This window comes from Myxocyprinus asiaticus, chromosome 21 (assembly GCF_019703515.2).
Source record: "Myxocyprinus asiaticus isolate MX2 ecotype Aquarium Trade chromosome 21, UBuf_Myxa_2, whole genome shotgun sequence".
NCBI lineage: Eukaryota > Metazoa > Chordata > Actinopteri > Cypriniformes > Catostomidae > Myxocyprinus > Myxocyprinus asiaticus.
In genome coordinates, this window is record NC_059364.1 from 6,172,457 (window position 1) to 6,187,259 (window position 14,803).

The window sequence follows — 14,803 nt, forward strand, 5'->3', positions numbered from 1 at the left end:
GGGGACTGCTGCTAACATTCTACCTTGTGTTCCACGGAAGAAAGAAAGTCATACGGGTTTGGAACGAAATGATAGGTAGAATGTCAGCGTTTTGTGTTTCTTGAAAGAAGGGATGAAATTCATATGGGTTTGGAACTACATGAGGGTGAGTAAATGATGACAAAATAAAAATGTTTGGGTAAAAATTCCCATTAACACATTCACTGTGAAAAAGCGTGCAGCACATGCAGACAGGATATTTGTTTAGATAAATCGCATCCTTTTGCAGTTTAATAATCACACTAGGACATATCATGATATTAATTTGATTGATTTTTAACTTTTATTATTTCCCTAAATATGTCAGATTTGTGTTTGAGCATTTTAAAACATGTCGGATATCAGTCAGGCAGCGCGCAGGTATCGAATTCAGTCGGTACCCGGTACTGCATAAACAGTGGTATTGTGGCATCTTTTTATTTTAGTATTGACTTGGTACCGAAGTGCCATTTGACATCAATTCTATATAGCAAAAAAATTACTCTTGATAAGGAGTTTTTTGTGAAGTCTTTTTTATGATTTTCAATCAATTCAAACATCTAAAATGTCCACTGCGGATCGATTTCACAATGTTATCAAGAGCCTATCGCCCCCATTTATAGACACCCGAACAAATATTTGCAGTGTGCCTGCCGTGACATGACTGGTCTTCTACAGAGACCATCGAGTTTCAGCCCTGACCAAACGCGCACACACACACACTCTGACTGCGCTAAAAGACCCTGTGTTCTGTCCATCCAAAGGAGAACATATGTTTCTTTCTTTCCATCATTTGAGAAAGAGAGAGAGAATGAAGAGAGAGAGGAGAGGAAGGAAGCGGGGCAAATCATTCAGTTGATCAGTAGTGTGAGCGTTTGAGAGAGTTAAGTGTGCTGAGAGGACCTCTGTGTGCACACTACACACTCAGCACAGACTGTGTGGTAGAATGATCCAAATCCGCATGACTTGCTTTCTTCCATGGAACACAAAAGGTGATGTGCAATGAAAAAACATGCAAAAAGTTGCAATGAAAGTGAATGGTGACTGAGGCTAACATGCTGCCTAACATCACCTTTTGTGTTCCACAGAAGAAAGTCATGAGGGTGAGTAAATGGAGACAAAAGTTTCATTTTGCAGTTGTGTTCATACCAAACCATTTCTCCATGACACTGTGTATGTGTGTATGGGAGAGATCCACTCTAATTAGTGTGTCTATGTGTGTCTTGTGGTTATGATATCATTCTCACAAAAGTCAACATTCCTGTCTAAGTGCCCCCTTACCTATGAAATATTCATTCATCCATAATAATTCAGACAGGGTGAATGTACGCAGTCGCAGGCGCAGGGTTTGACCCTACAACCGTTCACACACAGGAGAGAGACTTTAAAACTGCATTAAGAAAATATACTTCACTCTAAGACTTGAGACTATAACTTAAAATAGGAACACTTAGTAAATAGTGCTCGAGACTGGACATTTCACATTTAAGTCTGCATAACTTGACATTTTAAAACCAGGATTTAAAATTAAATGTAGTAATTAAATGATTCTTTCTTTCATTCTTTCTTTCTCTCTTCCAAGACATCTCAGTTTAGTTTTAAGTATCAACTTTATCGCAGATGTTTCTTCTAAAACATCTTAGGAGAAATAAAAACAGATACAAATGAGAAACATTTTGACAGAGGAAGAGTATAGAGCTATCAAATGAATGTGGATAGAATAACTCAAATCATTTGATCTTTGGAGAATTTGATGTGAGAAATGTATGAATAAAAACAGCAGTTTGAGACGATGTTGAGATCTCTTCTAAAGCTGTAGAGGACACATATGTGAGATTACTGGGTCATTTTTCTCAGGAGAAACATCTGAGAACATCTGAGATCTCCATTTAATCTCATTGCTGTCTTGGAGAAACAACTGAGACATTGATGAGATCTCATTTGTGTTTTTCTTCCATATGGCACTGTGTGCTTGTGTGTCTCATTCTTCATAAACAAACGAAAAGTAAAACTATGACTATTTCCCATTTAAATTGAATGAGAGAGACAAAAACGGTGTCAACAAATTAAGGTAGTAATAAACTGAATGCTGAACTATAGAAATACTACCCCAGGGGTAAAAAAACGTAGAGTGATGTATTGCCCTTGGGTGAACGAGAACAAAATCTATATCGCAGTGTCTGTTATCCCTCTATCTGAATAAAATATTCAAATCCAGCCATTACTCCACATTAAAAACCACAAAATGTTCACATGTTCACATTAAACTCATCCATTAGAGATGACCAGACTGCACGTATGATGATGATGACGTGTGTGTAATGGCTATTGAAGTAGGATGGCAACTTATTGTCTGTGATATGAACCCCCCCCCCAACCCCACCCACACACACACACACACACACACACACACACACACACACTCATAGTGAGGGTTTTCTTGGTGATTTCCTCTGTGGATCATCAAACATTATATGAGTCATGAATGATGCAAACACAAGTACAAAGCTCAGTCTGAAAGCAGTAAGCACTGTTCTGAAACCTAGTGAGCTGCATACCGCGACTGCATTTTAATTCAGTTCAATACACTTTTATTTCTAAAGCGCCTTTTGCGATAGAGCACAACAGTGCCGGCCCACTTATTTAGACATCTTGGTTCCGGAAGTATTTTTCCCTGTCATTTCTTACATAGGGATTTGATAAAATCCTTCTAAACCATGAACCAAACCAACCAGCTCCGAGTTGAATCACAACATTACAAACTTTGTTTTGAAGCAAGGAAGTATTTGAAAATCAGAGAAATACAAAGGTACTAGACTGTGTACTAACGCAACATGGACAGAGCAGGAATTACAATCCCATGAAGCATTGTGAATGACAGTAAAATGTAAAACTATTAATTGAAAGTTGTTGATTATTAGTATAGAAACAATATATTTAGATTTTATTGCAAAATATTCAGATATTTGCAAATATACAAGTATTTTGTGAATGTAGTTCTTCACCAGTATTTCTGGAATTTTACGGTATTTTTTTAAAAATGGAGTAAAAATAACATGGACTTATGGCTTCAACAGAAGTATATACTGTACCATCGATTAACAACCTCTGATCTTATGGTAGGTATGTCTTTAAAGCTTATATGTTATTGTTAAAAATCAGTTTTCTATGGAGAAAATGAAAGTCTGAACCAGACTGTTGTGCTCTATTTTTTGTGAGGTAAGAAAATCTGTCCTTTTGTTAAGAGAGATTCTAAGTTATAGCATCATGCCAGCTAGTTTTCTTGAAAATTAATTTAGCAGATGTTTTGAAATTATTTTCTGTGGTAATCAACATTTTGCCAAAAATGGTGCCTATAGAGCTTAACTTGAATTGAATAACCTGTATTGAAACTTTTGAACACACTAGGGGTGGACATTTCAAATAATTTTGTCATCAAATATTAACACATAAAATTTAGAATTTAAGTTCAACCTTTTTAACCTGTTTTTCTTATGAAAAAATGAGCAGTATGCATAAACAACAAGATCTAGATTAAAAAAACTATTTGCACACACATAGAAATATACTTTCCAAGTCTTCTGAAGCGATACAATCACTTTAAATAATGGCAGAATTTAATTTTCGGAAGAACTAAAAGCAGGACTTATGTGAAAGAAGCAGTTTCAGTGTTGACCACAGAAGGCAAAGGCAAATAAAAATGTTAATATTCAAGTAGTGTTTTTACTAGTCAAATATTTAAAGCTAAATGAGTACTCAATTAATGGGCAAGATTTAGGTGAGAGAAGCCGTTTCAATGTTGCCCATGGCAGGCAAAGACACATAGAAAAATCCAATTGTAATATTACAGTAGTGGTTTTGGTAGTTGAATATTTAAAGCTGAACAATTACTTGATTAATCAGAAAGATTTAGGTGAGAGAAGCAATTTCAATGTAGACCACGGCAGGCAAAGGCATAAAGTAAAATCAAATTGCAATATTCAAGTAGTGTTTTTTCTAGTCGTATATTTAAAGCTGAATGAGTACTCAATTAATCAGCAAGATTTAGGTGAGAGAAGCAGTTTCAATGTTGCCCATGGCAGGCAAAGACACAAAGAAAAATCTAATTGCAATATTCAAGTAGTATTTTGCTAGTTGAATATTTAAAGCTGAATGAGTACTTAATTAATCAGCAAGATTTAGGTGAGAGAAGCAGTTTCAATGTTGGCCACGGCAGGCAAAGGCACAGAGAAAATTCTAATTTCAGTATTCAAGTAGTGTTTGACTAGTTAAATATTTTAAGCTGAACGTGTACTCGATTAATCGGCAAGATTAAGGTGAGAGAAGCCATTTCAGTGTTGCCGATGGCAGGCAAAGGCACATAGAAAAATCCAATTGCAATATTCGAGTAGTGTTTTTTCTAGTCATATATTTAAAGCTGAATGAGTACTTAATTAATCAGCAAGATTTAGGTGAGAGAAGCAGTTTCAATGTTGCCCATGGCAGGCAAAGACACAAAGAAAAATCTAATTGCAATATTCAAGTAGTATTTTGCTAGTTGAATATTTAAAGCTGAACAAATACTCGATTAATCGGCAAGATTTAGGTGAAAGAAGCAGTTTCAATGTTGCCAACGGCAGGCAAAGGCACAAAGAAAAATCCAATTGCAATATTCTATTAGTGTTTTTACTAGTCGAATATTTAAAGCTGAATGAGTACTTGACTAATCAGCAAGATTTAGGTGAGAGAAGCGATTTCAATGTTGCCCATGGCAGGCAAAGGCACAAAGAAAAATCAAATTACAATATTCAAGTAGTATTTTACTAGTTGAATATTTAAAGCTGAACAAATACTCGATTAATCAGCAAGATTTAGGTGAGAGAAGCAGTTTCAATGTTGCCCACGGCAGGCAAAGGCACAAAGAAAAATCGAGTTACATTATTAGACATTTGTTTTCACTAGTCGAATATTTAAAGCTGAATGAGTCTTCGATTCACGGATTACTTGTACACATCCCTAGAACATGCATACTATTATTATATGCACCTTGTAAATCGCTTTACATAAACGTTTCTGCTTAATTTATTTATTATGTTATCTAAATGTATAATTCCTTTAAATAGGAAACTATTCTCATCCTAATTATTCTCTTTCTCTCTTTCAGGTCACCGTGTGAAGCCAGATGACCCTCATAAGCAGTTCTCTGATCGTCTCAGCGATATTGAGCGTTTTCAGAGGGCCAGTCTGAGGATGAACCCTGGCAACGGGACCACCCGCCCCCACCAATCACATTACAGCCCCTCCAGCACCTCACAGATACCAGGTATGTGTGTGATTGTCCCTGGATGCCCTACACATCTTGTGTATATGTTTGTTTGAGTCAGACGAAAGCTCGTCACAACACCTCACACCTCAGAGACTGGAATCTAGCAACCCCTCTCTATCTCAGCACCCACGTCAATGTGTGTGCGCAATAGTGACCGAGAATACATTGTCAGACTACAGTACCAGTCAAATGTTTGGACACACTTAACTTGACACGCTTAACTTGTAAAAGGCTTATTGGCCTACAAAATTAGTTTTCTAGACAAATATAAATTGTGCCTATCTATGGATTACTTTCAGGAACACTTATCCAGATTACATCCAGATATCAAGGTTATAAAATTTAGATCCAAAATACCCAGGTTTAAAATTTAATTAGAATTTTTTTAAACTGTGTTTACCAGGACTGGAATTTTCTGAAGTGAAAATATAAATTTTCATTGACTAGATATTGCTCTTGTGTAGAGTAAAACTTATTTGTGTGTGAATCATTCTTTTGAATCAGTTCTTTTCAGTGAATCAGTCCAAACCAGTCCAAAAATCAATCGGAATGAAAAATTAATGAATCAGTCTGAATTTGAATGATTTTATAAAATCAAATCTTTATCCAGTAATTACAAACAATTGTTAGTGGAAAATAACTGTTTAAAGAGTATGGGAAATTATAAAAAATAAATAAAAATAAAAACAAAAAACATTTTATTTTCTTTCTTTTTTTTTTTTCTTCTTTTTTTTTTATGGATGAGTTGGACCGGATAGTAAAAGAAAAGTAGCCAACAAGTGTCCAGCCTACATGGGAACTCCTTTAATACTGTTTATAAAGCATCTCAGGATGCACCTCATGAGGTTGGTTAAGAGAATGATCAAGGTGTGCAGAGCTGGAATCTAGACAAAATGTGGAGACTTTGAAGAAGCTAAAATATAAAATAGTTTTGATTTGTTTAAAAAAAAAAAATTGGTCACTACATAATTCCCATACTTCCATTTGTGTTTGATTAGATTGAGTACTATTATTATAAAATGTGGAAAACAGTAATAATAAAGAATAAGTAGATGCGTCCAAAAGTTTGACTGATGCATGTAAAGACTTTGTCTTCCTATTTTCTCCCTCTCGCTCACACTGACATACACACCCAGGCAGATTTCACACCCCACCCACCAGTTCTCATAGACAATGATGTGTGTGTGTTTGCGCTGTTGAAATGTTATTCTCTTATTCTATTCATGTTTGCTCTCTCTATCTGTAGTGAAGACAGAATCACTTACATTTCGTAAGACCTCAAACAGAGCTGGTGTGATTCACATCTATCTGCCATCAATCAAATTTCACAGTTGCTCATCTCTGCTCGCCATAATCATTACTTTAAAAAACGTTTCTGAGCGTCAAATAAGTTTTATTTCGTTCTTTTGACATTAGGTTTGTAAAGTTAACTACTCTTGATGGTGTAAACTTGTTGCATCACCCCTGGTTTGAATGCAACAAGTTTCCCATTATTATTATTATTATTATTATTAAAACATTTAATTGTTGAATACTGCTGTTGCTATTGTTTTATAATAGCAACAAAGCAGTAAGCCACTCAAGACATTGTGTTACAGTGATTTTACCATTAGTTTTATCAGCCTTTAACTGTGGTAAAATCACTGTAATACTCTCGTGATTGTTGATTGTCGACTATATGCTGGTGAATTGGAGGTGTTGAATGGCATTTTTGTTTGGGGATTTTGGAAAATTCCTCCATCACCACTGACCTGATTCTAAGGGTGTACGTGTTTGAGCGGGTAAAGTACATCTAGTATCCATATCTGCAGGTGGATTAGTAGAGGAATTATCTCTCTATGGAGCTATCATAGACTGCCGATATGCACTCACACAGACACACTCACATACAAACACACATCAAAACCAGACATAACACATTAACAGAGCTTTAGCTGTCGGGAGACTGTAAGTCTGACACTGCTGCAGGCCTCTGTGTGTGTGTGTGTGTGTGTGTGTGTGTGTGCGTGTGTGCTTGTGTGTGTATGTGATAAACCATATATTAGCATTGCTATCACTTACCCCCACTGCACTTCTATCTGTCTGTTTGTCTGCCTTTTGATCTGTCTGTTTGTTTCTCTAGCTATCTGTCTGTCTGTCTGTCTATTTATCTGTCTGTCCGTCTGTCTGTCTGTCTATCTGTCTGTCTGTCAAAGTCTACAATCAAAAGTCAGAAACAATTTTAGGAGGAACATTTTGAGACAAAGTTACCTAACTGAAACATCAGCGAGAACTCCATTAAGCCTCTGGACCTTTGAAAGAGCAAGCTCTGAGCAATAAAACATTTTCGTCTGTGTTTCTCATGTGCTGTCTGAAGCGTGTCTTTGCATGTTTGCTAATGCTCAAGTTTAATTCCCCTCCACTGCCACAACAATCAGTGTGTGTATGTGTGTGTTTGTGTATGTGTGTGTATGCGGGACAGCACTTTGTGCTTTGACAAATCTGTTTAAGCATGAACCGAGCCAGTGTTTGTGCTGTGAATTTTGTAACTGTCTGTTCATCCATCTATCTATCTATCTATCTATCTATCTATCTATCTATCTATCTATCTATCTATCTATCTATCCATCTGTCTTTCCACCTGTCTGTCTGTCTGTCTGTCTTTCTACCTGTCTGACTGTCTGTCTGTCTGTCTTTCTACCTGTCTGTCTGCTTGCCTGCCTGTCTGTCTGTCTTTCTATTTGCTAACCTACCTGTCTGTCTGTAGGCCTAAATACATCTTTGTATAAATCTTTATACACACACTGACAGCTCTCTCTCCCTGTATCTATGTGTGTATGTGTGTGTGTGTGTGTGTGGGTGTGTGTTGGTGTGTGTGTGTGTGTGTGTGTGTGTGTGTGGTTGTGTGATTGCAGACAGATATGTGTAGTATAGACATGTTTAACCGATAATTTATACATATTCACATTCATTCACATTCATCACAGCGTAATGAGATGGTCTATCATACCACCTGAGTGATGCAAAGTATGTAAACGTGTGTGTGTGTGTGTGTGTGTGTGTGTGTGTGTATTGTTTGCATCATTTTGGAGCCTTGAGGTTAGCAGACTGTTGCTGACTGTAAACAAATATTAGGTTACAAAATTCACAGCACAAACACTGGCTTGGTTCATGCTTAAACAGATTTGTCAAAGCACAAAGTGCTGGCCCGCATACACACACATACACAAACACACACATACACACACTGATTGTTGTGGCAGTGGAGGGGAATTAAACTTGAGCATTAGCAAACATGCAAAGACACGCTTCAGACAGCACATGAGAAACACAGACGAAAATGTTTTATTGCTCAGAGCTTGCTCTTTCAAAGGTCCAGAGGCTTAATGGAGTTCTCGCTGATGTTTCAGTTAGGTAACTTTGTCTCAAATGTTTTCTCCTAAAATTGTTTCTGACTTTTGATTGCAGACTTTGGTGTCTTGGCAAATCTAAGTTCAGAGACATTATCGAGATCTCCTCTGAAACGCTATAAGAGACATTACTGGGACTCTCTCAGGACAAATATCTGAGAAGCTGGGGACCTACGCAAAAGTCTCCATGTGCTACTGATTTTCAAGAGACCTAAAAATTAAAAAATATTTTTTTGCCTAATGAAAATGATCTATTTTTACTATTTTAAAGCCATTACAACATTTTTACATTGTGACATTGTTTTCATGACAATTAAGCACGTTTCCCCCAAATTCTCAGACACCATGTGTGTATGTTGACTTCAGAGTGTGTTTTAGTGTTTTTAAGTAGGTGTGGTGAAAGATCTGAGAGCAAAGACAGACCTCATAGTGGCTGAAGATCTACATTTCTACTTAATTAGCGTATTTATGAGATGAGCACACACAAACGGAACCACAATGTCATAATTACCAGTAGTAAACTCAATTTAATTGAAACCCTGACTTTCTGAGTGTCAATTAAAGGATAATGGTGAAAACAAAAATGTCATTGCTCTTGTGTGATTCTCACGAAACCTTTAAAGTAAATGCCATGGTCCTATTTGACTCCAAAATCCTAATGGTACTGCATGTTGGCCCTTTCTTGATAGGTTTTGTGAGAATCACTCTATTAAGTTATATATATTACAGTTTTTTGTGAATGCTTAAACACTAACAGTGATTCTTGAAGCACTATCTCTGAAACCATTTACCAAGTGTGCCAAACTGAATGCACGTTCTCTGCTTTACACTCAGTTTGTAATATAATAACACACTTCTAGCAAAACTGAAAACATTGGTCATTGCTACACTATTTCGCCAACTGCCTTCCCACATTGACACATGTGAAATTACTTTTAGATAATGAGTTCACTTACAAATCAGAGCTTGAGCAATATAAATAGGCCACAGTCTTGTGGCCAGACCCACAAAAGCCGTCAATGTCATTTTTTTCTGATTGTTTTTATTTTTTATTCTAGCACATATGTTTTTGTTTTCTTCTACTGTGCTTTTGTTGTTTGAGGAGTGTTAGAACATTGAGAAAACAAATACAAAAATAACTTGTTCCCATAATTTGTATTGATAGTGTGTTATGTTCGGAATACACATTTATACTTTACACATATGGACGCCTGTGTGTATGTGTGTTTACTACATGTATGACAAAACTTTATTGCAAGCTGCTATGCCCTGCACACAGAAAAAGCAAAAGCCACAAGTGTTTTTCCTTTATGTTATCAGTGCCTTGTTGGCGCTTCGTGTGCTTTATTCAAATGATGTGTGTGTGGACTGTATTGACGCAAAAACAAAACATTTTTACGGTTTTGTGGTTAGTGTGTAGAGTTTTGCAAAAATAGCCTATAGTTTCAAAGATAGTGCCTAAGCAATCAGAAAAAAACTGAAAGTGAATATTGACTGTACAGTTAGTTTGTTTGCATTTTGTGTACTGTTGCTGAAGAAGAGCGATTACAGTTTTTTCTTATTTGTAAGTGAACTCATTATCTAAAAGTAATTTCACATGTGTCAGTGTGGAAAGGCAGTTGGCGAAATAGTGTAGCAATGACCAATGTTTTCAGTTTTGCTAGAAGTGTGTTATTAAATTACAAACTGAATGTAAAGCAGAGAACGTGCATTCAGTTTGGCACACTTGGTAAATGCATTGGCTACAAGTGTTAATGGTTTCAGAGATAGTGCTTCAAGAATCACTAGCGTTTAAGCATTCACAAAAAAACTGTAAGCTAAATATAAAAAAAATATGAAATATAAAAAAGGCCAACATGCCCATTATACTCCGACCAAAATCCCGACGCACATCACATCGTAATTAAAATTTCCGAGCCCAAAAGTGGAACCTTCCCAGAAGGACCTAATACTCTCATGCAAAAATGCTCGCTGTTACTTACACATTGTACTGCTCATAGACTCCCACATAAACACGCTGTTTCTGTCTAACTATTATTGACATTGTATATCAGCCAATCAAAATATTTGAGTGAGATGTTTATTTTTAGCAGCAGCAGCTGTGGCTTGAATAAGAGCATTTATACTGAAGAATTTATCATTGTGCAGAGAAAACCAGAGAGAGAGAGAGAGAGAGAGACTGGAATCAGTTTGTTAGTAGTGTTTGCTAAGGCAAGCGTCACTGTTAATATTGCTCATACTTAGGGTTGGGGATTTGTGCTACGGACATGAATGATACCTCAAATCATGCGGCTAGTTGAAGAGAGGTGTATTATTAATTTTCCAACCAATCAGACGATCTAGTGGACAATAAAACATGCAACAACAAAAAAATGCAATAGACTTACATTGAAGGAGGGACTCAAGTCATATCTAGGGACCAGAATATCATAGAGACTTTGGGATGGACTCCACATAGCAATGCCCTGGCAACCACTTAGCACCATAGCAATGAGTTTTGCACAGGAAAGCACCACTCATTTTTTTATTCTCTAAATATTTGTGTGTATATTGTAACGATTGGCTTGTAACAACTGCCTCATCTCAGTGTAAGCGCAAACAGGATTCATTTGCATGTCAAATTGGCAGTTCAATGCGGCGTGACACACACACAAATACACAAACACATACTATAGTTTAAAAGTATCTTCTTATTTTAGAATTGTTCAGTGACTGTTGTGTGTATGCGTGACAATTGTGTGTTACTGCTGACAGAGTGTTTTAAAGCATACATTCAGACCATATACTCACAAACAGACATCATCCACCAGCGATGAAATATGCGTGATATTAACACTTATATATTTAACAGACACCCAATGTATCACGAAACACTGATGTTTTTAATGGTGTGTCAGCAAAACAGAAAGATTTCAAAGATATCTGCTCGCACACACACACACACCACCAGGCACACATTTTGACAAATAGAGTTCTGACCTCTGTGTGTGTGTGTGGGGAGGGGGGGAATCACTTAAAAAAACATACTAAGCTATGTTTTTTTGAAAATGTAAAAATGCAGGTAGGGTTAGGGGATAGAATATATAGTTCATACAGTATAAAAAGTCATTATGTCTATGGAGAGTCCTCATAATGATAGCTGCACCAACATGTGTGTGTGTGTGTGTGCGTGTGTGTGTGTGTGTGTGTGTGTGTGTGTGTGTGTGTGTGTGTGTGTGTGTGTGTGTGTGTGTGTGTGTGTGTGTGTGTGTGTGTGTATTTGTAATGTCACACCAGCGTAAGATTTCGAGTGTTTGTTTTTTCTCGGCACCTTTGATAAAAACACTAGCAAAACGAGACAAGATCTCTGCCGCTCACACAAAACGTGTGGACAAATGCATTCTGTCGAAATACTACCAACTAAACACACACACATACAGTCTGTCTTTCTATATACACACACCTTTTGACAATATTTAACCTCCTGAGACCCGGGCGTGACTGCTGTGTGCGTTTTCCATTTCGCTTTTTGATTTGTAACTAGTAGCACCTAATAAACATGCAAAAAATAATAATTCTTGAGCAGTGGACGACATCCGTGCCTCCCCTCTAGCCCCTGGCGGACGGAACGCCCTGCCACCTTTTCGGTGGATGGAAGGGGTCTCCCCCGCCCCTGGCAGCGGTCCTCCCGCTCCAGGTGGTCGGCCAGGAGCCCCTCCTCCCCTCGTGGTTGGCGGCTGTTCCTCCGATCTCAGGCGGCTGGGCTCCTCCGTCCCCTGGCGGATGGCCGTGGCTGCTCCGCTGGGGTGGATTTTAGTGGCGAGGACTCTACTACGGCGCATCCCTCCTCCCTCCCGGGTTTCGGCACCAGTGTAACGGGGTAAATGGAAAGGAGGAGGCGAGAACCGGCTTAACAACATAAATAATATTTAATGATTAACTAAAACAAAAGCACAAACACACACAGGTGTTGGACAGCTGCCCGTAACTCTCTCTCTGTCGCACCGCCGTCTCCAGTCACCTTTATCCCCCTCGGGCTTCATCAGCCTAATTAGGGGCTGGGTGTGCGGCCCACCCTCCGCCCTGCCACACTCCCTATTTAGTGAACGACTTAACCTCCAGTGTGCTGTCTGCTGGTCTCAGAACAGTTCAAAATACACCTTATTTTCCATATACAGCCTCTGAAAGCAAAATTTCTCCCATTAGTTCTCAATGTGAAAATGCACAGTAAATATAGGATTTCTTAGGAAAAAATTGACTAAACTACACATTAGTGAAAATTCTGTTTAGCAGCGTGGCATTTCGCAATTAATTGCTCAGATTTTTAAAATGGCATATTGGATGAAACTAGAGACTCCCAAAGACAAACTCTGCTGTGGTCGGCACCATGTTGTTTTGTCACATGACATAACCCTTTACTGATAGCACAGATTCTCCTGAACTGAGATTTGTCGGTTAAAATGAATTTAAATGATGTGTGAGTGAAGCCAAAATACAATGTCTACGCATGTTAATGTGGGATCGTGTGAGGTTAATATATATATTAATGTATGTTACAAATACTGTCAAAAGGCGTAAAAATTTGAGAGATCATTTTTCCAGATATTCATTTCCCAAATTATTGTATTAATGTATATTTCTGCCAAATGGGTTGCCAAATGATCTGTCATTAAACATATTTATTTATTTTAATTTTTTGTATAGGATTATGGCCAGATCAGATTGACACTCCTGCGTTGAAGAACTGCAAAGTGGAAGATGACTTACGCTGGACAGGTAAGAGACCTTACAGACACACGGCACACACACACTGCTATCCTCAGGTGATGTACTTTTTTAATATACAGAAGTGTGTATGTGTATTAGTGTGTGTTTTGCCCTCAATGTTGGGTGAACCATTAAATTACTGATCTAATCAGAATGCAGCACTTTGGGGAGGGGCATTTAGGATGACTTTTTTTGTCATTTTACAGTAATCTATAATCTGGAACAGTCAAAACATACTACATGAGCATACTCAAATGGGGACTTACCATAGTTTATACTGTATTGTTTATACATCCCTGAATATCCCCAAAAAGGAGGTTTTGTCAGATTTAGTACACACACATTTACACTCGTAAACTTATTTTAAGAGTCAAAATTCATATATATGTATAGACAAGTCTTCTGGCACCCACGGATACACATACACACGTATTACCTCCCTGTCTTGCACACATACACACATACACACCAGCACCCAAAAATATCAATAAACAAATGTTCTCTGTTTGTGTGAAGTACACACACACCTGCTTTGGCAAGCTTTTCAGCAACACACACATATAAACACTCTCAGCGCACTGAAAAACATTCACACAAACTCTGGCTGCCATGGTCACACAGTCACATACCTGGAGCTGGCAGTGTTTTCCATCCCCACGGCAACACAGAATTCCTGCCCTCCCTGTTCCCGCAAACCTCAAACATCTAAACCAGCTGAGTCATTTTACCTGCACCACACATCAACACAGACAGATTCACTGTCATTTAAGTTATGGCTCTCTTTAATTGCGTTTTTCATTGATTTATTATTCCTAATAGACTCACAGTGTGTCAGGTGGCACGTCACAAAACACCAGGTGGCGGTTTCATTATAATTCCTCCACTATGATGTGAGGAAATACGTTTATTTAAACATTTATTAAAGCTGAATGGCTCTATTTTCTTGAGTGTGCAAAGCACACTACCAACTTCATATTAATGTGCTGTCTTTCTTTAAATCGTTGGTGCTTGAATTAATGGACTATATAATAAGACACAGACACTGAATAACCGGAGAAGAATCTCAGAATTAACTGGCACTTGGTTACGCGTTGCGCGGGTGATTTCGCCAAACCCACTTAGGCCTAGACTTTGCGCATGCTTATACGAAAATACCAAAACTTCATGCCCATGGCCCATTGACTTTGCGCTTATGACTTAAGGCATTGCTTTGCGCATAACGCTTATAAAATAGGGCCCGAAGTGTGTTTTTTCTGCGCCACTCGCGTCACCAAACTGAACTGCAAAATTAGTCATTGAGCACATTTACATGCATTGCACACCATTACACTGATAACTACCAAAA

The 14,803-nt window shown here is 37.8% G+C and overlaps 1 protein-coding gene across 4 annotated transcripts in view; it reads left to right on the plus strand.

Moving 5' to 3' along the window:
* Positions 1–14,803, plus strand: part of runx3 (RUNX family transcription factor 3) — a 71,133-nt gene that overhangs the window by 45,932 nt on the left and 10,398 nt on the right. For all 4 annotated transcript variants that reach the window (XM_051647915.1, XM_051647916.1, XM_051647918.1 and 1 more), the window contains 2 exons: positions 5,162–5,320; positions 13,396–13,467. In XM_051647915.1, coding sequence (XP_051503875.1) covers positions 5,162–5,320; positions 13,396–13,467 — 231 coding nt within the window. The remainder of the gene's footprint in view (positions 1–5,161; positions 5,321–13,395; positions 13,468–14,803) is intronic.